Here is a 26,748-nt window from a genome sequence, read left to right on the forward strand (position 1 = left end):
AATCAAAGGTTGAAACCTTTTTAAAAAGTTAGAAATCTATTCTACTTTTCTCAATTCGATCTATCACTTTTGCAGATGGTGTCTTTTATAATGGTCGTTAGGAAGTGGTTGAAATGAAACATAAGAGGGTCTTCAGTTGGGTGTCTTATGCAGACTGTGCTATGTGAGATCTCATTGCAGGTTCTTGTTCTGTATTATATTAGTGTGCACAGGTATACACCTAAATGGTACTGCCTAAATTAATGACCATGCAAGTTCGGTCTGCAGTGTGGCCTGATAGGATTTACATGGTTTTGTTTGTTGTTGCTGTTGTTGTAAAATCAGTGCTCTTCTATGCTCTTCTGGCTTTAGGTCTTTCTAGACTTGTTTGGTACTTTCCTTGTAATGAAAGTATACCTTCCCTCACATGTCTCAGTTGTTTTACTTTCTGCCTTCTTCTGCTCACTTCATGCTGTATTTAGATTTCTCTTCACCCTTTCTTTCTTAACTACTTTTTTTTTTTTCTAGCATAATTAAACATTTCTTCTGCTCTGTAGGGCCAGCTCAATGCTCTGAACCTACAGGCCTTCCTTTTGTTCTGTATGACTAAAGAGACACATTTTCATATGTGACTCGGAGTTATCATCAAGATAATTATTCCTGTGTTATGAAGTTAAGAATCAGTAAGCTTAATTTAGGAACTTGGATGAAGGCTACAAAGAGGAGAGTAGGGAATGATAAATAGTATTCATAATTTTATTGGGCTGTGGCTGCGTTTCTTCTCAGCATAGTAGTTAAAGGTATAAGACCATAAAGACACCCTCAAGCTTCTTAAAAACCCATGTAGTTCTGTAAGTGTAATTTTGGAAAATAATAGAGAAAAAAAGAAGTGAAGCCTCTAGTTTTGCAGTAGATACTACTTTACCATTTACTGTTCTTTAGTTACAGCCAAAATTGACATTTTGATGTTTAAAGAGGCTCAATTAAGATTCACTTGAAAACATGCCAGCTGGTAAATGGAACTACTGCACATTTTACAAGAGCTTGGCAAATTGTATAGAACTCCAGTTTCTCTTTAAAAGAAATAAAAGGCCTGATGGATATACTGGGCCAAGAATGAAGTCATCTGACGATCAGTAAAATCTCACCACCCCTCAACATAACATGTACATCAACACTGCAGGTCTTTTTCTACAGGTATACTAGCAATTTTGGCAGGTGAATAAGTGGAAAAAGAAAAGACAGTAAGTCATATTTTATTAATGTATTGAGTAGTAGAGACAAGCAACTTCATGATTGTTTCAATGTAAAACAGAATTCGCTTTCCACATTTTGTACTGCAGATGCAAATGCTTTACACTGATAAAATCAGTGGTGAAAATGAAGTCCTTCTTATTTTAAGCAAAGGAGATAAAAATGGATGCAGCAATGTCTCGAGTGTCCATGGCCTTTTACCCATTTGACATACAAAGTAACGTCATACAGTTTATTTTTCTTTTTAGAAAATGTTAAGAGACTGTAACTACAGCTTTCCTGAAGAGAACCTTGATTTAAAATACCCGAAGGTCATAATAAGCATTCTAGTTGTATAAATTTAGCTCAGCACTATTAACACTGGTTTAAAAGCCCAAGTTTTGCTTCAAATGTAGGCCTATATTTAAGGTAAGAGGTGGAGATTTGCTGTCTACAGCATGTGTTTAAGGTTCTTGCAAAATGCAGCAAGTTATTTGAGTGGACACTTGCCGACATTAGAAAACACAAATCAGACTTCTGTTTTCAGTTCTGTATTAGAGATGATATCTGTTGTCTTATTTAACTTTCAGCTTCTTAGCATTCTAAACTGCTTAGAAGCAACACCCCATAACACACTCTCTTCCAGTATGCCCTGACAGTTCTTAAAAGTTGATTAGTACTGTAGTGTCTCCTTGTTGCCATTTGAGGGCTTTGAACAGTAAAATATGTAGAGCATTTCTGTTCAGTCCAGGGCTTAATACTGCTAAGAAAAAACTACACAAATCCTTTGTTTTGACTGTTTTCACTCCAGAATATTTTATAATCATTTTGGAATTATTATTAATAGAAGAATAGATTCTCATGAATGTAGTTACTGATGTTTATACAGCCTCTCTTACATACTCATGTATTTTTCTCTAGAAATTTATATTATGTTTCTCTATTAAAGAATTCTTACTCTCATTTGTTTTATCTTAAGCATATTGTTTCTTTTTTATTATTTTAAAGCATATTTTGGCTTTTGCTTGATAAAATGTTGCATATTTTCCTTCTTTGTTAAAAAATAGGGATCTGTCTTTTACTGGACTTTTAAAATATCTTTTTTATATCTTCCTTATGTCTTTACTCTTGAGTAAACTTCCATTCATTCTCTTTTGTCGGGAAGCAACTTAAGGGGACTTAGATTTAAACTGTCTAAAGCAGTGAGAGGACAGATTGACTGGAAAAGTTACTATCTGACTGTACTGTTAGATGTGCTATCAGACAGAATTTCTAGTATACCTCCTCAATTACAGCAGGTTTGCTGAAGAACTAGTTTAATCAGTCCTGTCAGGGAACTCTGAAAAGTTCAGTGTACTGTCATCAAAGAAACTGACAGAGCATCTGCATTATTTAACTATGTATCTAAGTTGCAAGCACCTTCAATAAGAGTATTTGAGTCACTGTGTTTGAAATTACAGCTTTTGTCTGGACTGTTTAAGTTTGTTATTCTACAAGCAAAAGGTGAATCTTACTACTGCACTTGCACTGATTTCCAGTACTGCCTGTGAGTGAGAAATAATGGAAGCTGCACATAATCATAGAATCACAGAATTGCTTGGGTTGGAAGGGACCTTTAAGATCACCTAGATCCAACTCACCTGTTACAGGGACACCTTCTTCTAGACTAGGTTGCTCAAAGCCCCATCCAGCCTGGCCTTTGGCACCTCCAGGGAGGGATCATTCTCAACTTAGCTGGGCATCCACCTTCATAGTAAAGAATTTTTTCCTGACATCTAGTCTAAATCTACCCTATTCCATTTAAAAACCATTTTCCTTCATCCTCTCACTTACATGCCCTTATAAAAAGTCCCTCCCCAGCTTTCCTATAGGCTCCCTTTAGGTACTGTGAGGCCGCTCTAAGGTCTCCTTGGAGCCTTCTCCAGGCTGGACATCCCCAGCTCTCTCAGCCTGTCCTTATAGTGGAGGTACTCCAGCCCTCGGATCATCTTAGTGGCCCTCCTCTATATCCACTCCAGCAGTGCCATGTCCTTCTTGTGTTGGGGACCCAGAACTGGATGCTGTATTCCAGGTGGGGTCTCATGAGAGCAGAGTAGAGAGGCAGAATCACCTCCCTTGATCTGCGTCACGCTTCCCTTGAGTTAAAATAGGATACAGTTGGTGTTCTGGGCTGCAAGCACGCATTGCTGGCATGTGTTTGGTGTTTCTTACACCAGTATTGGCTTTCATTCTTATTTTTTTACCCCCCAATAAAGTATGGGTGACATCTAAATTAATGTAACAAGATGCAGATAGTTGTAATGAAACATCTAGACTATCTTGTAATTATGTTATGAAAAGTAGAAATGTTATCTTATGAAGGAAATTAATATAAAAATGAAAGCTGAGAAAATATTGATACTCAAGAAATATACTGTCTTTCTTTTTTTCTTATTCTAAAATCCTGTGAAAACATGAAACGTTCTGTAGGAAATGTTTGTTTGCTTTATTTTCTTTCTTATGGCATTAAGTCCCATCGCCCTTCCCTACTTTTTCTCTTGCAAACCTTCTGAAATTGAATTCCTGAACAGAGGGCAACCTCATGGCAGAGATACTCACTTCTTATCAGGCTGTGTTTAAAATTCCTGCATAGCCAGAATCTGGTATTTTTCTTCCTGCTTTAAGGAAATGCCAGTACTGAAAGTGAAGTTCACTTGTAAGTAAACTCAGAAATTGGCTTTACCCAGTGTTAGTAACTGTCCATTTTTGGTTAAAGCTTTTACTTAGCCATCCTAGCAATTGCTTTTTTTGTGTTTTTTTTCTCAGACTGAGGGTAATGGTAAATGCTGAAAACAGCTAATTTCACATGTTAATGACATTTAATAATTTCACACCACCGTTAAAGGTTTGCATTAGAGTATAATTCCTATACAACTATACTGGTTTACTCATTGTGTCTCATTTAAATTGCCTACTGCAGACATATGAGAAGTTTTTCAGATTACTCACATTGGTTTTCAGTTAAAATTTTGCCTTTGTATTTCTCTTGTGTTTCATGATTGTGTATTCTAATATTGACCTGATGGAGCAGGGTCTGTAACTCTGAGCCCTGTTTAGTTGCTGAAGCTGCTTACAGTAAAATGATTGCCTTGAAACTATTTGCACTTGCATTGTTCCTATTGCTAAAACTGCAGTGGGGAAGACAGGGGATTTAAAAAAAAAGAAAAAATGTATAGAATGAAAAAGAACATTGTATATGCAGCTGTTGGAAGGCCGTGTTTGTAACTGTTGGAGTCTTTTTATAAAGTTCTTTTTTTCCATGAGATCAGTTTTTCCTTTTTTTTTCTTTTTCTTTTTTTTTTTTTCTTTTTTTCCCCTTCATGTTAGAACAGTCAGGAGAAGAAACAGACAGTTCTGTTAAGCTGAAGAAGAAAAGTTGATTTATCTGAACAGTGTTCTGTAAAAACACAGTGCTCTGATGCGGCAGAAGTATTATGTTCTCTTGATGGAAAATGAAAGCCCGATGGGTGCACTTAAATCTTGATGAAAATTACATGAGCAGAATTTTATAGGAGAAGGTGTGGGTTTCTGTTTCCTCTAACTGAATGGCTTTCAGTAGTTCTTTGATGATACACATACAAAAATCTGTATTAAGATATAATAATGGATCAGCTGTCTGAAGACTTTAAGTAGCTTTTCTCCTGCTTGTGTTGAGCCTTCAAGGCTGCTCTTTCCACAGAATCACAGTGAAATATACGAGTGTTTTTTCATCTGCAAATCTTAACTAAATGAAAATGCATGTTTCCTGCTAGAAACTATCAGAGGAGTGTGCTTACATTTTTGTCACACTTCTAGCACAACTCAAAAATGCAGCAACAAATGGATCTTTCAAATGCAATATGGAGAAATGGGAAAGAACTCGAGTTCAAATTAAGGGCAAAGTTATTCTCTAATTCATGCTGTGAGTAGCTTATCCACAGTGTAGATCTCTGCTCTGTATGCTTTACTGTCTCTCTCCCTCTCTCTCTCTCTTTTTTTTTTTTTCTTAAACAAAACCTCAATGGGAGTTCCATACTTGGAACATGTACAGAATAAGCAGCATTCATGCTGTGAAGATCAGAGGGGAGAAATTTTCTCCAAATGTGATCTTTTACCACTGCTATTGACAGTCCTCTCTGTTTAACTCTGAGCCACAATCATGAGCTTCAATTGTATAAAAGAAAGGCTCCGAAGGTCTGTTCTGTGACCTAGACTTTCAGAAAGAATGTGGGAGGTCAAAAATAAGATGCATTTACAGAGCTGTGCATTGAAGCTGTCTAGTGCTTGCTCACGCTGTGTCTGGCACTAGTAAATGCTATTTAATTTCTTCTTGCCTATACCAAATTCACCCTCAGAACTGGGAGGAGAAAAAAACAAAAAACAGACCAAAACCCAGCAACAACAATAACAAAGTGTCTGCTTATATTCTTGATACTGGTGGCTGATGGAAGTGTTATATCCAAAATTTCTATACACAAATGGACAAATACAAGAAAGCTGACTGTTTCCCATCCTTTGTTTTAATGTCAATGTCTGTACTTTGTTTACTTTTGTCTAAGTGTGTGTGCACGTTGTGTGTCACTCATTTTACTTATTTTTAAAATAATTGCAAACTTCAGAAAGTAGCAGTGTAGAAACATTATGTGTAGTGTGAGGCACTCTGCTGACATACTCTGTTTTCAATGGTATCGAGACTAACATTGTTAGACTGGCTTCTTAAAGTTTATAAGTTAGGTATAAAATAACTTCACGGTTAACTTTTAATAGACTTTCCAGTTCTGCTTCATTGTGGATGGACCCTTACACTGGCCTCCATATGGTAGCAATTAGGTATAAGAGCATGATTGCACATAAAGCCCCAGTCCTGCAGAGGAGCGCTAGCTTGTAACAAATGCTTACAGAACCAAACTGTGGATGAATGGGACATGCCATATTATTCCTGCCATCTTTTTCTATACTGGTTGCTTCCATTAATATCTAATTGTTGTGGATTTAAGGAACCTAAATAGCCTCTTGTATTCAATGTTGAATTGCATTTGATTTCTAGAATGCAGTAATGTTGGATAGAAAAATCAACAATTCAGTGTTGGAAAAAAATATAGAATTAAACAAAGGAGATGACAAAGCAACATTTTCAGTAATGCAGTGTGGTGGTTGTTATGGATAGTTAATGATGTGTCCCCAGTCCATTTTATGTAGTTCATGCTCTGTTGATGTGATTGTGCTTCCTGGCTGATGGCAGCAAACTGGTAGGATCACAGTAGGTGCTGTGAGATGCAGGATTGGAGGACAAGTCTGTTCTTGCTGTTTATGATTCATTGTGAAGTCTCCTAAGGCAGAAGCACAAGAAGAAAAGGAAGAGAAGTATTCAAAACGTGTCTGTAATCCTTTTCAAGCTTTTCCCATGCTTAGTTTTTGCACAGTGGAAATGCAGCAGAAACTTGAGAAGGAAGGAGTTTAGTCTGTACTTATTTTACTAAGATGTGGTAAATATGGCAGTCTCTGATTGTTCTGCCTGTCTTGGGTAAGCAAATGGTGAAATGTCTTTCGCTTTGAGTAGGGACTGTATCCTAGAAAAAAATCTGGGTAAATAAGCCTTCTTGTTTTTCCTCATGACTTCCTTTCCTAACCTTAAGTATTTCTCATCCTCTAAGTTGTTTTATACTATGGCTATGAATGTACAAATCTATTAGGTACTATTATATCATCAGATACTGTTAAAGATACTGAATATTAAAATGTAACCAAATGTATGCCTTTTTCAAATAAACTAGTCTCTTATCTATGTTGGTCACTCCAAATGTAATGCCTCCCATTAATGGGGGCTGCTCTGAAAGTAATGCCACCTATTTTGTTATATTGGACCAGAGCAAGCTCTTGCTTTTGTGGACCAATACAGGAACTAAAGGAAGATCTGTCACTGATTTACAGAAACTGAGTACGATATTGTCTAGTCTGGGTTAAGCATTTGGAAGAGGCTACAGATGTTATTAGATGGCCCTAGTATTATCAGAAAAATATGTATGAAATCCATGCTGAGTTGTTCCAAATCTGTGTTCTTTCTTTGCATTTTCCTTTCTTTTTCATACCTTTATATTCACAAGCATGCTATGGCTTGGCTAGAATTCTATTTTTTTATACTTTTGAATATTTCAGAATTAAAGAGCACTCCAAATAAATGTGTGAAGGCTAAACTACAGAAAAAAATAGAGCTTCCATATTAAAGCTCAGCACAACTATCTTTTATATTCTTTTCTCACTTTCACTTTCCATCATCCTGTGTTGTCCCTGTTCATTGCAGGGGATTTGGACTAGATGACCTTTAAAGGTCTCTTCCAAATCTAAGCATTCTATGATCTATGTTATTCCTGTGTATTTAACATAATTGATCTGTATCTGGGGAAAATTTCAGTTTAGCATGTGTTAAGCAATAAGATTTTTTCTCTCTGCTTTAATTCATAAATAAATATAACCAGCTGAATTTACTTACAACATTTGAATATAGAGATGTTGAACGCCTGGGAATTTGTACATTTTACATATTTCAAGTTTTAAAAAAATAAAGGACATAAATAGTAGCTTTTCCAAATCACACCTATTCTGTACAGACATCATATCAGCTAAAATTGTTTGATTTCAGAAGTGGATAAAAAGTTTGGTATCCTAGTTTTGTGCTCTTTCCTTTCAATTTTCCTCATCATTCATTTCTCTAATAGATGTCTAGAAGGAACTAAGCTTTTCATACCATGAAATACAATTTGCTTTCTTAGGGGACTTTGTAAAGACTCTCCCCTTGGCCAGTGGAACAATTCGAACTCTTCTTTGCAGCACTTGTTGCTACTGAAATTTTTTTTTTTCTGTGCTACATGTTTTCATCTGAATGACATAATAGTAGGAGTTCCTAAAGATGATTAAAAAAGAGAAAAAAATAGGCAGGAAACATACACTCCCCACTCCCTCACTGACTCATTCTCTCTATCACCTCTTCACAATGCTGGTGGAAGCAAGCCTTAGAAGATGCTCAAACAGAAGTAGCAGAGACTAAAGACATCACTCATGATACTCATCTAGATTATTGACAGGATGGCAGTGAAGATAGCAGCCATGAAGAGCAGCTGCAGAGAGGATGTTGTGGCACAGATGAGGGAGTCAGTTTGGACCACGATGAAATGATCTGGTGTAAGGAAACAAATTTTTTGTGACTGTGAAATGATGAGAGATGAGTGTCCAAAGCAGAACGTTAACCCTCACAACTCTAGGATAGAGATGAAGACTAAGTGGACTCTGTCTAAGGTTATGCACTTACAGACAATAAGGGAATCTTGTAGTGTCTATTTTCATGGAAAAAAATGGTAGGCAAAAATAACTGCTGATGAAAAACTGTGGTTCCAGCATCTCCTGGCAATCTGTAGGATTTAGACAGATGAAAACAGATTATCACAAGATTTAGTATGGGTAGATCATAGTGTTGTTTGTCTCCTGTGCTTATAGAAAAGAATGGTTTTTTTCTGGTTGTTTGTTTGCTTGTTTTTAACGAAACAGTGTTGGAAGCATAAGGGATGTGTTTAATATTGGGAAAAAAACCTGTAAGATAGTGAAGGCTAGCACATGGAAAGTGTCCGTCCTTCTTTATTGCAAATAAAGTTGAACAAGGAGAGAGTTTCAAAGTAGCCCTTAACATTAGTTCTCATTGTTAGATTTGGCTTTGGATGCATGTATCAGACAGTGTAAACATCTGATGTAAAACTGGCTTTGAGACCACTTACTGCAATGTCTGTTGTATGTTCTTAGCTCTTCAAACTAAAGTTTGAACTAAGAAGCTCATTTCTCACTCCATTCACAAGGACTTTTCTTTGTATTTCATTTTTTTTCAGCTCCATCTTAATCTTTGCTCTGCTTTTGCTATATGTTCCTACTGATATTCTTCATACCATTTGCAATTCTTGCATCTCAGAGTTTCTTCATTTGTCTCATATGACTGGAATATGTCTTTTACTAGTATTAAGTATTTCTTCATCTGGAAATCTTTCTTTAATCAGGAAGAAACACCCACACTTACTATATGAACTTTCAGCACTGCAGCCATGTAGAATGTTGCCTGTGCTCGTTTTGAGATTTGACCTCTAATTGCATTTTCTCATGTTAATATATATAGCCAGTGCTTTGTGTACACTGACCCTGAATTCTCATTAAGATTCCAGAGTTGTTTGAACTTAGTTGAGAAGAAGCAGCAGCAGAAATTTTACTTATGTTTTAAGGCAAATGGCTTCAAGCAGAAGTAATAATGCAGCAACTGCAGAGTGTGCTTTTCCTTATGAACCTCTTATATTAGATGCAGTCTGCGTGTTTAAGTTTTGCAAAAGATTATTACTGATCATATGCATGTCTCAGAGTACTGCACTGCTTCTGATAGGTTGCAAGGGAATATTTTAACAAATTGGAAGCAAAAGAGCTGAAATATATTGACATCTGCAAAATTATGATAGTTTTAATAATTGTTCAGTCTGCTTTTGTTTGCACTACAACACTATGACACGTTTTGAAATCAAATAAGCATTTGTTATAGGCGGATCTTAAGAATGACATCCTGCACATGTTTTTCTGTCAAGTCCAAATTCTTACAATTGCATTTTTTTATTACTGTTCACAAGGGAAGGAAAAAACAAAACAAAAACAAAAATTAAAAAAAAAAGTGGCTTCCAGTATTGTTCTCCTGAAGGTTATATGTAGAAACCTGAGGCTTCAAATACACAAAATCGTATCTTTCTTCTTGGAATTACTGCATGTTATGCTGCATAAATCTGCCTTCAGGCTTTATACTAGCGCTTCTGATTGACTGAAAAAGCAAAGCTATGTTTAAGAGAGCTTAATAATTACACATTACTGACCACAAGTGATTCACATTGACTAGGAGATGTAAACTGCTGCCAGTCAGCAGCTGTAGTTACAGGAAGTCAAAGACAACAGAAATAAAAACACAACAAAGTGAAGAAAAAAAGAAAATGCTTGTCTCAGAAATGTCTGTGTGGACGGTGATGCTGATGGGTGGAACGGCTTCTTTCTACCAGTGCTTTTTTCTGCCCACAGGTGTTTTTCTGCCCTCTGTATGTCTCATCACAGGTGATTGCCCCTGGGGTCTCTCAGCTGCATACAGGGACAGTGTGGCTTCCTGTGATTCTCTTCAAGTGACCTTGAGTAGCTCGAACGTTCTCAGTAGTTATAGTGGGTTTGGTTTATTAATTTAGATAATTTTGATGGAATTAAGTTGAGAGTAAGCTCACATGCAGATGTACCAGCCATTGTTGAAAGACTTCTGGCCTCCTCTTGCACAATCTGAGAGCTTTTAATTATCTTAACTCTTTAAATTAGTTTGGTCAGAACCAAAACAGGACATTTTACAGCAACTTACAACAACTGAGAGGAAGCCCTTGGCTGAACAAGAACCTTAAGTAATTTAGTGGGTCACTTATTCCATAATGCTGAGAAAGACTTCAAGTTGGATTCTTGAAGATCAATTCCTGTTTCAAATTGAAGGTAAAGAAAAGATGGGAGTGCTCAGTCCAGGAAGATAAATCTTCGGTTTTAAGTGTGGTGCTTGGGGAACTCAAATCACAGGGTACTGTCATGCCCTCTTAAGTATGCCTGTACTGGTAGACACTGGACAGTCCAAAGCTAGTCCAAAGCTATTTGGTGAAATACTGAATTTGAACCAATGAACCTGTCAGTGCTTTATGAATTTCCTTAGCAATTTTATCATAGAAAATTTATCCTTTTCAGGTCAACTAGTTTCCAGTTCCATTCATAGTAGAGGCAAAGAAAGAAATGATCATTAGTTACACATAGGCATGAAAACATCAGACTACAATGCCTACTAAGAACAAGATATGCAACTTGAGTGTTACCTTGAAGTCTTTAAGTTTTCTTCTGTTGTGAATATGGACAGATAACTCTTGAAAGAAATGAGAATATAAACTTGAAAACTGACTGTGGTCAGAAATGGCAGAGCATTGCAAGAGGAGAGCTTTCATGACTTCAGGATTCAGGATACATGATCAAAAGTGTCAGAAAGTTCAAGGATAAGGATGATGATGTTGCAGAAATGTTGAGTCTTTCAAAGAGGAAATTGCTGGTGACCTTACTGAACTGCTGTAGTGTCTCAGAGGTATTTTGCAGTGATTAAGATAATGAGATCAATTAGAAAATGTCTTATTTTGGCGTGCAATTGGGAAAGGAAGTCATAATTTTTGAATAGAATAATCTCGATTAACAATACATTTTAAGAGCTTCTTCTTGTCACCCCCTTGGAAGTTGTATTAGTGGGGCAACATTAAGAAGGAGAAGAAGAACATTACATGTACGTCTGAAAAACACCCTAGTATTTTTTATTAGTAGTATTTCAGGGAAATGTGTTCAGTTATAGCCAACTTAATGTCTTCTATTTGGCAATATGTACTCAGGCATTATTCACGCCACCATAGAATACCTCCAGATCTGGTACAAGATCAAGTTTCCCTGGGCCCCATCCAACCTGGTCTTGAACACATTCAGGGAAAAAGCACCCACAGCCTCTCTGGCATCCTGTTTTCTGCTGTTTCCCCATCCTAGTGACATAATCCAGTGCAGAAAATCTTTAATTTATGGAAACTGATTAAAAATGCAACTTAGATCAGTGAAGGGAAAGAACATGCTTTATTTAACCTTCATTTTCTCTTCATTATCTGTGTTTGTTTGCCACCATATTATCATATAATCCCCTTTCTCCTCTATAAACTTTATTGCATTTAGCCAAAGCTAGGGTGGCTTTAGGGCTACCATAGGCTCGGACAATGCTGAATATATGGGTTCGAAACGGATATATTTTTCATCTTGTCAGTGTATACTTAATAAACTTATCTGTTTCATTTCATTGTCATCTTGAGGAAAATGAAATAGACTACAGTAGACAGAATGATTACAACAGATTGCAAAGTAATTAACCACCTTTTTTTTTTTTTTTCTTTTTCTTTTTTCTTTTCCTCCCTCAAAGTTTAGGACTAGTATTACAAAGATTTTTCTTTCTACTTTTCTTCATTTATTTGGTTGAGAGAACTATGAGGTGGAATTTCAATTTTTGTGGTTTATATGCTTTTTTGAGAGTTGGCTTAAGAAAGATACATTTGTTAAGGTACTTGCTACCCTTTTTTCAAATGTCCAGTATTGCAAGTAATAATGAAGGAGTTCTGTTTCATTTTAATGTTGTATGCCAGTAGATGTGTGTTTCTTTCTGATTATGAACAGTGCCAAGATTTCCTGAGTATAGGTAGGGCCCCAAGTGGGTAAGAGCTCAAGTCACTCCTCTCAAGGAAAAGTGATGTGAAAAACAGATGTATAAATTCATCCAATTGCCTGAATCAACTCATAACTGTTAAGGCATTGCATCTGCCTGCTTAATATTAACAAGGGGGAAAAAAAAGACATCTGGACCCTGCAGCTATAAAAATCATAGACAGACAGGAGTTGTGCTGTTGCTACATGAACGAAGAACAACTGAAATGCTCATGACACTAAATTCTGGCCCTGACACTCCCGTCATTTCAAGTGAACTTTTTAATTTTCTGTTTTGTTTGTGGCTGTTCCTGAGCTGGCTGGAGGGTTTCAATGCTGACTAGTTAACACTGGCTGCAGGAATTGTTATTGGAATGGCTGACAGCTGTCTGCCAGCCTGTCTGCTCAGCCTTCCTGTGCTTGCTGCTGCTCGGCTGCACACTGCTATTGTTCATCTGGAGCCTTTCTCTTAAAATCTTTCCCAGCTGTATCCTGATATGCTAAACCACTTAAATTAGCTCCAGATTGCTCTGTTTATTTTGGGTAAGATAAGTGACAAAGTGCAATCTTAACGGTCCTCCTCAAATAAACACAGAGGAAAAGGGGTACAGGATATTATGATGGAAGATGCAGATTCTAGACATAAGCACGAGGCTTTAATGCATGTAAATTGGATCATTTGTCTCTCCTGTTTGCATGTAATTCTAAAGTCTGGCAGCTCCACAAGACTGGAAGTTATGTGGTGTTTTTTTGTTTTTTGGGGTTTTTTTTGTTTTTTTTTTTTGTTTTTTTTTCCTTTTTAAAGGTTAAAAATATAATAGTGTTAGGTCAAGATATTCTTCCTGAAACAATGGTTCTCTGATGTTTGCAGCCTTCTCTGCAGTCCGCGCACATCTTAGAACTTCTGCTGCACCTGAATTCAGGAAAATCTGTTGTGCAGGACTGATGAGTAAAAGATACAAAGCTAGTTCTAGGCTGGATCATGTTCTCACATGTTAGAATTTCTTCATCTTCTCTTACCTTACAGCTGCAACTTGAGCACAAAACTGGCAGGCCTTGGGTCAGGCATTTTCCATCTGTTTGGAAAAATAGATACATTAGTTTTGGCTGATATGTGCTTATACAGACTGTCTGTAAGTATGGTAACAGTTGCCTGACTTCCTGATTTTTCCCTCAGAATGCTGCAATAAATGTGCCCTAATTAGAGCCATTACTGTTTTTTTGGATAACAGCACTACACTTGTTCTAAGTGAATTCACACTGCTTCCAGAAGCAGAGGAAGCAACCCAAATTTATTCAAAATAAACTTCCAAATGCTTTTACTGAATGAAAACAACTAGACACTGCCAACTATTGGACAGTTTCTGGCTCTTACAAGCTTTACACTTGAAGTTTGGCGCTTCCTACCACACTCACAGTCACTCCTCTGCTTATGGAGGAGTGTCTGTCTACCACATAAACCTATCTCTTCTGATGGTAGGTGGAGAGGGGGATGCACTTTAAAATGAGGTTGTAGCAGTCTTTTAAATTAAACATACAGCCCTGACCATAATTGAAAAGAGGGAGCATATGGAAGGGACTCCATTGTTCCATTTAGCAAAGAAGTAGTTTTGTTTCTCTCATCTTGAGAAAGCAATGAGTTACTCAAAAGTAAAACCTGGAATAAGTGCTATAAATTATTATTGACCATATTTGCCTTTCAAACACTTCGTGAATGTTTCATGCTAGGATATATCCAGCTGATGCAGCCTGTAGCTGCAGGAGTATCAGGAGCTTGAAATAATCCTTTTTCCCTTTATTTTGATGATGCTCCAGTTTGATTAAATATATTGAAGTGTCCAGATTTGCATTATAAAATTAAACAATTATTGTTTAGGGTTTTTTTTGTTGAATTTTTTTTTTTCTTTTCCTGGTCTGTTCTCACTTTTAAAGTACTGCATGGCTTTAGACAAACCTTTCAAACAGAGCTTAGTATGGTTTATATATCAGACAGATGTGTGCTAGATCAGCTTACTGCAGGGGCCCATGAGGAGAAAATTCGGAGCATGGGAGTTTTCTCTTACACCTTCAGAAAAATTCAACAGTTGAAAAATATAGGAGATTAAGCAACGGTAAAAAATAGAAAAAAGTAGCAAAGAAATGCTCTGTTGGTACAGCAAGAGTATTTGGCAAATCTTTTGTATCAGTTTTCAGGATATAAGGTATCTTTTGCACAGAACCAGGACTGTTAGACTGAATCTGCTCTTTATGGACTGTAGTGGCACTTGTACATGATAAACGTGGAGGTGAATAGATATGTGATATCTAATTGTATTTATAGTATCCTCAGTGCTTAAATTTTCCTTTGCTTTGCACTTTTACATATAATATGTAAAATGTTTTTCCTTCGCTGAGTTCTGAATAGGATAATGAAGTGGCTTCACAGTCAAAAAATTTCCTCACATCACTTGATTTTTTTTAATTTTATTTTTTTATCAACTTATTGAATACATCACTTAAATGTTAGTTGTTTTTTTTCTTTCTCTGTGTGTAGTGAATATATATGCATGAAGATCTGTTAAGCTTTTGGATGTCTACTTCTGATTGTAGGTGTCTACGTGGATTTGTTTATGTAAATTTAACATTCTTATGATGATATATGATGCATGTTGATGTTTTTAGATATAACTTTGGTTACTTATTGCTAGAGTTTATTTATACAGGCTATGTTCCACTGAGACATCAAAATGGTCCAGAATAGTTAATCCTAGTGGACTGTTGCACTGAAAGTGGGTTGTTTTTTGTTGGTGGTGGGTTTTCGTTGTTGTTATTTACTTGTTTGATTTGGGTTTGGTTTTATTTTTGGGAGGCGGGAGGGGAAAGTGGGAAGAGGAGTCTGTTAAGACTGTTACTTTTCTTAAAGGAAATAATTCATTATATGCTGTGATTTTTTTAATTTTTTTTTTAAGAGTTATATGTTCCACATTTTTAAAGCGTTTTTTATTCCACAAATGCCAAAAACATTTGTTAAGCTTGTTATGATAATTAGGATTACTAACATACAAACTTAGCATTACAGTTCTGCCATTGCAAAGTTGTATAATATATATTACAAATCTAAAGCCTCTGATTTTATTGTTTTATGAGAGTGGAAGGTTTAGAACATACAGAAGTTAAAAACAGTTTCTGTAAGGAGGCTTGTGAGCAGCTCCTTACTTGGAGTAACAAAACAGAAAATCTTGAAAAGAAATACTGGAATTAAAACTGCTTAATAACAGCATCTAATACAATCCCAGATGGATCTGTGGGGAATTTTCAGGAAGCCTTCTGCAATGAGCTCATCTAGAGCAGTTTGCCAGGCGTGTCAACAGGACTGTGAGGTGAAGTTTAGCTTTGTTGTGGTCATAAGAAGAACATAAGAAGAAAAGGGTATTCTATTAAAGAAAGAAAGAAAGGAAGAAAAGATAGTAAGTTACTTTGCTATAGTAGAAACAAGATCTAGCCTTCTAGCCTCTTGGAGAAAAAGTAGATTGCTGCAGTGGAATTGCCAGGCAGCTTTTCCCATGGTTTTTACTATCTGTTGCGTATGCGGCTTGTCTTAATTATTTGAAGTGGGCTGCTGCTTCTCTTGCAGTGTCATTCAATTAAAAAGTTTGTCAAACTGAAGTTTGTTAGGTTGGAATTTATGCATGCTTCATTAGTTATTGCTCTCGGAATTGCTTCATTCCTGTTCTTTATTATCAAACTCTTCTTCAAAGAAGCTATATTCATTAAACTCTTTACTGCTTGCATGTGTCCCACATCACTGCATAGATATAATGCACTCGTCAGACTGCTAGGCAGCTGGCAACTCTTCAGAGAAGAGTTTGGGAGAAACAGAGTGGCATATCTGCTTAGTTTTGTTTATTGATTCCTTTAAGAACTCCCGTTATACATCTTTGACAGTTTACAGATTACAGATACAGCAAATTAAATTCTTTCTTATGTATATGACAGTGAATATTGATTTATAAAATGGATGACTGTGAGGGAAAAAAAATTGTCCTTCATTTTTAAAGGTACAGAAAAGAGGTACAAGCTTTGTTGTGCTTATGTTGAAAGGCTTTTATTAAAATATTCATTACCTTTACCAAAACCCACAATATTTTGAAAGACAAACATCCAGTTATACAAAGAGTTATACAAAGATTTTTTTTAATATGGCTTGTATTATCTGAATTTCATCCTGAATGCTTTGGTAGGAAAGTGCTATTTTCATTGTTTCATTTTAGACCACTGAAAAATATCAATGTGAACAGCATTGAACTGACTTTAAAAAAGGGGACGGAGGGGGGGGGGGGGGGGAGGGAAGAGAGAGTGATTGAATGTAAATAGATTCATGACTGAAAGACTGTAAAAATTGTCTTAAGTGGAATGATTTTGCTCTTGAAGGCATACTGGAATAGTTCCTAGTGTTAGGAGAATTATATATACATATTTGTTTGTTTGTTTACTGGCAGAAATTTTACCATCAAAATGTATGGTAAATTTCTACAGTCTTCAGAGGACCTAGGGTGTTGTGTATTGTTAAAGCAAAGAATATTTTGTCCAGGGAGCTTTAAATCAATCTATTTTATCAAGGATGTGCTTCCCACAAATACGTTTGTGTGGAAAAACTGACATAAAATGCATTGCTATTAACAGTCTGGGGGCATTGTATGGGTTTAGGGGTTTTAGGTCTACTAAGACCTAAAAAAAAAATTTTTTTGTTTTGTAAAATTTTTGTTAGCGTCAGTTCCATTGAAGTTGCTCAGCATGACAATTCTTTTATAAGAGGATTCTTATATTTTGGTTACTGAGGACCAACACAAAATTAGAACACAATTATGCTACTCACAGGAGACATGAATTGGCAAGGGGTTGATAATACCAGAGATTAATCTGACTTTAACTCCTAGAGATTTTTGTCCAATTCCTGACTCTCAGAATTATCTGCTGCCCTTTATAGACTGTTCTCTCTGTGACTACTCCCTTCCCTCAAATCTAACAGTTGTGGGATCTCTCCATAGTGATTGACAGAACTGTCAGTATCTTTCATTTTCTTTTTAGAGTTTTCACTTTTTTACATAGCAAGAATAACACCACTTCCAAGTCAGTGCAACCATATAATTGAGTTTTTTTGTTTGTTTGTCTTTTGTTATTCAGATTTCTCTGTAGTCAGCAAAGCTGGAGCTAATTCAAGTGTGCACTACTTTGCTCAAATCAAACTTTAAGAGTTTCTGGGATACTTCTGTTTCTCTGCATCTTTTGTATATTCAGTCCTTGTTTTGCTGTTTACCCTACATATATTTCAGATAACATCTTATAGAAGAAGACCCTGTCAGAATGATAATATTTCAGGTGCTACTGTTAGCACAAAATGATGGGTTTGATAGGAATACCAAGGGAACACAGAGATAGCTGAACATCTATCAGAGCAAACCGAGACAACAACAAAGCTCATTACAAATGCATAATTCTTCCATTTGAGAAAACAAACAGTACTGAATAAATTAGCTAGATTATATTTATGCCAAGTACCATCATTTCTAATTACAGACTTATTCTCTTCGCTTTCATCCTTTCTTTATGAACAAGAGTAGGTTTGTTTTATAAATTTTCTAATGCACATGATATGTTGTGGGTATTATTGAAGCCTAAATTATAAAGAAGTAATTGCAAAAATTATTCTTACCAGCAGGAAAAATATGCTCACTTCTTTTTCCAGACTTTTCTGCCATTATTTTTAATGAATGTCATACTTGATGTTTGTCTCCATTACAGAGACTATTGAAGAATCATGCTTGAGGGGGTGGGGCTTCTGCTTTCAGCTGAAGTAGCAAGGCTGAAGCTTTGCTAAGAAGTGTTATAAATCAGAGCCTCTAGCTGTACGTACTTTGATTATAAAAGCTTTGCTCTGGAGACCGTCTGCTGAGATAATGTATTAGGATGAGTCATGGAGAGAAACAGTTGCAAAAATGGATGATCAATCATTGAGGAAATACTGTTTTGAAGTGGATTCTGAATTGGATATGAAGTTGGCATAGAATGTGAAGCAACAATGATCCTATTTATCTCTTACCTAAGTGGATGTTAAGTGTGTGTTTTAAGCTACTGGAACTTTCCATATGTACTACGGAATGCATTCCATGTTCAAGATACTTTGCTAAAATAACATAAAGTTTCAGTGAGAAATAGCATGAAGATTTAGCTTGTTTGGGATAATTTGAGAATGGCTGTTCTCCCATAGACAAAAGATCCCTCTGAATATGTATCCTCTCACTATAGCAGTATCTGGCAGCATGTGATTGGGAAAGGGTTTTAGAACTCATCATTGGTGCCCTTTCACCTAAAATCTTGTGAAAATATTCAAATCTTCAGCAGAGGTAGCTGAAGAAACAGAGTAGCTATTTTTCGCTTAAGAGCTATCAGTGATATTTTAACTTCAAACTTCTTCGGTGGTTTTCTGAATCCATGCAAATTTTTAGCATCAGTAGATAAAATACCAAAAAAGTAACATCCATGGGTATTATCTTAGGGCAAAGGTGTGTACACAGCAGCTGTCTGCTTTATGTCCTGTTGTCTAGACATGCACTAGACCCCCAAAAATGAGTTACAGTTCTCTAGTGGTTTTCTGTGCCTTTCTTTCTCCCAGGTCTACATCTCATGCAGTCATTGAGTTCTTGTTTATTCCTTAATGTTTCATCAATGTAGGTACATTATGATCTTTTAATGTTATTATGTTTTCTCCTCATTAATTTGTTATTGCTTTTGAAGTCCCAGATAATGCTTCAAATCATTCAGAAATACACAAGTATAACTTTTAAAAATGGTATGAACCATTGGTATGGTTTATTCTGGCATCATCAACTCTATTCTGATTCACTAGAATGAAAATTTCAAGAATCAGAACAGAAACCTTGATTTCCCATACTTCAAAACTTTCTTGGTTGCTCAGTAAAGAACTGAAGCAGAAAGCAATCCTTGCACATATATTCCTTAGGGAGAAGGAAATTGTAAATTAGCAATTTGAAAATGAGTGGGATGAAGCTTGTTTCATATGTTGTGTTTTTTCATTTGCATATCAGATAAACTAGCAAAACAAGAAAATATTGTTCCCCTCCTCCCATTTCTTTTAATCATATACTACATATGGTATTGCACACAAGTCCTTACTTGTAGATTTGTGTTGGATAGAGGCCTTGTCTCAAGGAGTTTATTGCATAATGAATCTGGCACAGTGTTGAGTGTATTAACTAAACTACAGATGGTGAAGGCTCTGGAAAAAAAACGAAACAAAAAAACTACATAAAGATCTGACTGTAACCCAGGAAACGTACACTTCCTTCATTCTTCTATAGCTCACTCTACTTCTCTAATTCCTTGCTGTTTGCTGATATGTTAGTTTCTGCAGTCTTGAATATTAGTGTTGAACTGATATGGAAAGATAGTAGCTTGTCATATGGAGAAAAAAATATACTTAGGACAAATTGTAGAATCAAATCTTAACTAAATTCTAACAGTAAAAGGCATCTCGTCTACACTGTAATTCTCCAAAGGTTAAAAGGTTAATTATGAGAACTTTGTCCCATCATTATTCCTGATAGGAATTCTTATTCACACTGAATTCAGAAGGAACCATAGAACTGATGTCTTTTTATTTTGTCTCAGACAACTGCTTGAATTCTTAGGTCTCCATACTCAAGATCTTTGTGGGAGAAATATTGGTAACTAGGATTCGGTTCCCTGTATTTTGTACTGAAAATGGTGAAGCTCTTGACTTTATTATTATTATTTTTTTAACCCATGCAGCCTTCCTGGAAGCTAATTGGTCCACAGAATACATTGTACTTTTCAGGTCATGCTGTTTTTTTCAACTGTTAAGGCTTCCACCTTTGAAAATCCTATTCTAGATTATTCCTTAGTAGAACAAAAGGAATCTTTCAGTAGAAAAATATTCATAGTAGTGTTTTACACTGCTTCTTAATTAGTGAAACAGAAGGGAGATCATTTGGCAATTACAGTAGAGTCTTTCTGTAGTGGACTGAACGTGAATTTCCTGCTTCTTACCTAAAATTTCAGCATTTTAATTGGGTCGTACTTAAAACAGAGACTTGACAATTTTTAATAAAGTTTAGTTCAGTGACTACTTTGAAAGTAATTTTAAGCATACTAAAATGCAGAAAAGTCATGCTTAGAAAGATTGTTGACAGTTACTGTTCTGAAATCATTAAAACAGGTATAAACAAGAAGAAATGCACAGTAGTAACTAAAGTTGCCTCAAATCATTAATCCTGACAATTTTAGAAATCCAAGTGTTTTTCTAAATGTGGAAATCTGGTTAAAAAGTTACATGAGCTATCTCTGATTCATGTAGGTATTTCTGTGTTACTGTAATCTGAAGTTCAGCTTTTTCTGTGACCATCTTGCACAGTCTTACCAACCAAAATTGATTTAGCATATTTCCAAGTTGTTCATCTACTTCAAGTAGTTACAATTCAAGCTTTCTGCTTTTGTCTGAGAAGCCATTTGCTTTTGTTTGATATAACAAATAAGTCACTTGGGCAGCTTACAAAAAAAAAGGAAAAAAAATATTTGTGAATGAGGAGTACGGTGTCCTGTCACTGGAATAACAGTTTTCTACTTAAAATATGACTGCTTTGGAAAATGGAATGCTAGTGTAGTCAGAGTACTAGTGATGGTTTTGATAGCAACTCTTCCTGTGGTCTTGAATGTAGCTGAAAATAAAATTAAGCTGTTGATCCCAGAGACTTGAGCTGTCTAATGTCAGAGGATGTTTTTAAATGTCACTTTCTGAATCACTGCTTTATAAGATAGTATTGTTTTTGCCCAGTAATTTCTAAGACTTCTGCAAGACTTGACTTTTTAAATACTCTGAACATATTCAGTACATTGTATGAACTCCCATGTCATGCCTAGATTGTAAAAAATATACATATATACTTCAAATGGGTGAATAAATGTTGTATGGAGGATTGTTCTGTTCCTTTCTTACCACTGATTATGGCTAATTACTTTTTTTCAGATAATGGAGGACAAACTATGGCAGGTGGAAACAATTGGCCACTGAGAGGAAGAAAATGGACGCTCTGGGAAGGAGGAGTTAGAGGAGTAGGTTTTGTTGCAAGTCCTTTACTGAAGCAAAAAGGTGTAGAAAGTCACGAACTTATCCATATCTCCGACTGGCTGCCAACACTGGTGCACCTTGCTGGAGGACATACCAGTGGCACAAAACCTTTGGATGGCTTTGATGTTTGGAAAACTATCAGGTATATCTGCATGTCAAATCACAGAGTAAGAATTCTGGTATGGGAAAAATTTATTAAACCTACGGAACAGAGCTGAATAGAATAAAAAAGGTTCCTATTTTCCCTAGTTGAAGGGAAGATACAGGTTCTTGCTTGTGAGAAAATTATAAAGGTTGCAGGTTAATCCTTTCCCCAGATGCAGGGCCTTTGTAACGTGTTAACTTAGGTGTGCTGAATTTATTAGTGCATGTGCAGTGCTGCACAAATACAGTATATTTTTTTCAAGAACTTTCTATCTTCCAGAACCAGATTTGTACAGTGTGGAGTACAAGTTAGTAAATTACATGGACCCAGCCATGCTGGGCATCTCTGGAGTATGCTTTGGGAACTGGACATGTTGGAAATCTAACCATACTTATTAATTAAATTAATTAACTAATTTAATTAATTAAACTAATTGAAGATGGATTTGGATGGATTTGGATGAGTCTGTATTACACTGTCCAGTGTCTCAGAAAGCCTGTGAGGTTGGATACAGTGATAAACTTGACTTTGTTCCTGATTTTGTGATGTTGAACCTGGTTTAAGCCAGTTCATTACTTAGATGACTGTAGAGAAGACAGCTTAGCTCTAGCTGAATTTGCACTGAGACCATGAGTACCTAATACATTTAACTGCTCTCGGACTGATTCTGTGTACTTCTCATGCTGTGTGTATTAAATGGGATACCCCAGACCCCATTAGGTCAGATAATGAAGTCTTCAGTGCATTAAAAGGAAAATGAGTTAAATCTGATACATTTTTCCTCAAGAGTAGCATAATAAAAATGATATCACAAATACTGGATATTGGACTTGGGGCACTGGGTACATATGAATATGTGCTTGTTACTGGTGCAGTGGGCTCAGCAGAATAAGTTGAATGTAAAAGAATAAATGAAAAAGGCATTAACTGATAAAGGTGATTAATCACTGGAACAAGCTATCAAAAGGAGCTCTGGTGATGTCTCTTTGTGGTATTTTCAGTTAAAACTTAGATTCAGTTAGTCCATCTTCCAAAGCTGTTCTTGTAATGTTCTCTTCCATTCTACTGAAATGTATTCTAGAGCCCTGTCCTGGTTTTGGCTGAAAAAGATTATTTTTTCACAGTGATTGTTAATATGATGCTGTGTTTCAGTTTACGAAAAGAACAGTGTTGATAACACACCAATGTTTGAGTTGTTGTTGAGGAAGTGATTACACTACATCAAGGAATTCTCAGCTTCTCACACTGCCTTGCCAGGGAGGAGGCTGGAGACACATAAGGAACTGGGAGGGCAACAGGACACTGACTTAAACTAACCAAAGGGCTATTTCATACCATGAACTGAGTAATAAAAAGAGTGGAATTGGCCTTGGGTGCTGCTGCTTCTTGGTGACTAGATGAGCATCAGTTAGGAACTGATAAGCAATTGTTTTACACATCACTTGCTTGTACATTTTTATCTGAATCATTATGATTTCTTCCCCTTCTTTTTCTGTCCTATTAAACTCTTTTTATCTCAACCCACAAGCTTCACCTTTTTCGTATTCTCTCCCTGTCTGACTAAAGAAGGGTGGAGGTGATTGAATGGCTGAGTAGTCTGCTGGGTTAAACCACAAAAGTCCTTTTGGCACCTAACACGAGGCTCAAAGGATTGAGGATAACACATTAATTTTTTATAGCAATTATACTAGACTGATAGTTGCGGATCACAGCGATGATTTATTCATTCATAATGTTGCTTTATTTGCTTTCAAAGTTGTTTTTCTTAATCTTTTCTTACTGTTTATTGTCTCTGGGGTCTGGCTTATGTTTGTTTATGGTTTTGCCGATCTGTATATTGCATGTGCTCAATTTAAATGGACCATGAACTTAATCTGGTATTTGTACTCAGAACTGCCATCATTCTCACATTTCAGGAATCTTATCCTGGAAACTACTAACAAGTACACTCCTCACTTCAGAAAGAGCTAATATATATATATTTTTAATTCTGAATATTCTTGAGATATTCTAGCTGGGAAGATCCTATTGCTTTGTCTGCAGTTTTGTCTAGGGTTAAATTGCTGTCAACCAAAGATCTGGCCTGAGGCAGAGTGGGGTTTGGGGTGGCAGTGTGTGTGGGAGGATATAGTCAGGTATCTGTAACAACTGCCACCTCTGATGGTTTCAGATGTCATTCATGAATATGTGTGGGACTCTAAAAAAACTGATACATTTTGAAAAGGTATGTCCTGATTCTGACAGTGCCAGAGGTAACAATTCTCTTCACCATGCTGGATTATCTCCTGTGCCTATCAAGCAGTAGTCAACACAATTCAGCACCCTTGAGAGGAAGAAAATGCCTCTGGATTTGATCCAATCTTTTGTCAGGCCCTGCTTTTGTACCAGAAAGTCAAACAGGGCAGACAAGTCAAGCAGCTGGGATCCCTCTTCAGGGAAAGATGCATTGACAAAGCAATTGGCAAAGGGGGGCAACCCCTTACCCTCTGGAGGCAACCCCGTTGTACATCAAGGAAGAAGTATGTAATACCAGCAAGTGAATCACCATGGAGAAGAAGCATCTGGTACTTGTGGGAATAAGCCATGCTTAAGACAGTTTATCTTGACCTGGATAATGGTCAGTTATCCAAAGATCCAAGTGAAGTCAAGGGCATGTGATCCATGCTACAGAAGTGTGTGTGAAGTCACTGGCAATATTGACTTGGAAAGTTGGAGAGGGAAAAATGGTGGATAAATTTGCTGGACAATTCCAGTAATATGAAGAAAGGCTCTTCCTCCCTGTGGGTCTGAACATCTGCTATGGAGTCACCAGTTCAACAGCTTAAAGAGAGAAAATGAGTTTTCTCCCCCACCCATGTAGACCAACACATCAACTATTAGGAGTAAGTGCTCTTCTGCTTAAGAGGGGACATAGTTGGAACACACCATGTTCCCTTGTATTCTTACTTGCATGACTGTGGAGAGGATGTGAGGTAGTGTGATGGAAAATGGACTTTGGCCCTAGAGGCATAGGTATGTTAAAGGCAGGTCTTTAGGTAAATGGCTGCTCCAGTTTCCAGTAACAGTTCCATGCAGTGGTAGTCCCATATAGCCAATGTGAAAGTCCAGTGGTGTGTGGAGGTTAACAGTGGACAGTCTTGACCTGAATGAAGTTGCACCACTGTTGAGTGCTGCTGTGCCAGACACACTAGAATTTCAGTACAAACTGGAATCAAAGATAGCAAAGTAATATGCTGCATTTGATATCACATCACAGTATCACAGTATCACAGTCTCATGCGGGTTGGAAGGGACCTTAGAGATCATCGAGTCCAGCCTCCGGGATTCGAGCCTCTGTGTAGCAGAGCGGCACTTCTACCACTTGTGCCTCAGGGGGGTGTTTTTCTCAGTTGTTTTGGTGGCAGAGGGTCGGCTACACCACAGTTTACTTTCACTTGGAAAGTGCTCCTGGACCCTGCTGTTTTCCATGGGCTGGTCCTAACTGCACTGGAACAGGGGGAAGCTCCTGAACACTTGTGGGACACACAGCAGAGGAATTTTCTGAGAAGACAGTCCTTCTGAAAGCCAGTTTTGCCAAAAAGCAAAGTAAGGTCAAGGGACCTGCACAGGAGATCTGGTCCTTAGGACTAAAATGTGAAGATGGACAATGTTGGGTCCCCGTGGATGTGATCAGAATAATAGCTGTCAAGTCTCCACCAACTATCAAATAAGAAACACAAGCTTTCTGAGGCATTGTGGGTTTCTGGAAAATTCGTATTCTGAATTACAATCTGATTATGAACCCTTTCTATCAAGTGGCCTGGAAGAGCAATTTCAAATGGGGTCCCGAGCAACAACAAGCCTTTGAACAAATTAAATGAGAGGGAGTTCATTCAGTAGCCTTTGGGCCAGTCTGGACAGGGCAAGATATAAAAAATGTGCTTTGCACTGCAGCTGGGGAGAATGGCCTCACCTGGAGCCTATTGCAGAAAACACCATAGGAGACTTGAGGCTGATCCCTAGGGTTTTGTAGTCAAGAATACAGTGGATCTGCTACGTTCCAACTGAAAAAGCAATTGGCAGCATATGAAGGGGTTTGAAATGCTTCAGAAGTGGTTGGTACTGAAGAGCAACTCTTGGCACCCCAATTGCCTGTGCTGAGCTGCACGTTCAAAGGGAGGGTCCCCTCCACACATCATATGTCTGAGGCTATGGTGTAAACACAGGAATCTTGGGGAAGATCATGTGCTGGCCTGAAGTCAGAGCAGTGCATGCATGGATCCAAAGACTTTTCAGCTTTGTGTGGTACCCTGTCAGCAAGGAATCTGGGATGCACAGAAAGCTGGGAGGGAGGGAGCTTAGCCAGGATGGGTGACCCAGTCTGGCTAGAGGAATATTCCAGGCCCTGTGGCTTTGTGCTCACCAATAAAACTAGGTGGGTTGTGCCATGGGAATGGCTACGTCTGTGTGACTGGCATTAGTCAGTGAGAGGTGAGCAATTGCATTGTGCATCACTTGTTTTGTTTGCGTATATACAGAAATGTAGTATATACAATACTGCATATGAGGGCTGCTCTGAAATTAGTGCCTCCTATTTTATGATGTTGGCCTATGAAATCAGGGGCAAATGTTGGTGGTAAGGCAGTAGAGTTTGAACTTTCCTGATAGTATTCCATTGCATTTTGCTGCTGTGTGACAGATGGCAGCAGAGGCATCCTGGCAAAACGGCATCTGACATGGAAGTGTGTGTGAATAAAAGATGTGTCACTGAATTACTTCATGCAGAAAAAAAGGCATCCACTGACATTCAAACAGTGGACATAAACACAGTGAGGGGGTGGGCAGCGCGTTTCAGCAGTGGTAACACTGACAAAAGACAAACAATGTTCTGGACAGCCATTCACAGCTGCCACACCACAAAATGAAGAGCATCTCAATCAGCTCA

At 37.2% G+C, this 26,748-nt stretch overlaps 1 protein-coding gene across 2 annotated transcripts in view; it reads left to right on the forward strand.

Annotated features, from left to right (window-relative positions):
- Positions 1-26,748, forward strand: part of ARSB (arylsulfatase B) — a 61,431-nt gene that overhangs the window by 8,606 nt on the left and 26,077 nt on the right. For both annotated transcript variants that reach the window (XM_015848644.3, XM_032441325.2), the window contains exon 5: positions 21,578-21,821. In XM_015848644.3, the coding sequence (XP_015704130.1) occupies positions 21,578-21,821 (244 nt within the window). The remainder of the gene's footprint in view (positions 1-21,577; positions 21,822-26,748) is intronic.

The sequence above is a fragment of the Coturnix japonica genome, chromosome Z (assembly GCF_054131305.1).
Source record: "Coturnix japonica strain WE chromosome Z, WE-NBRP24, whole genome shotgun sequence".
NCBI lineage: Eukaryota > Metazoa > Chordata > Aves > Galliformes > Phasianidae > Coturnix > Coturnix japonica.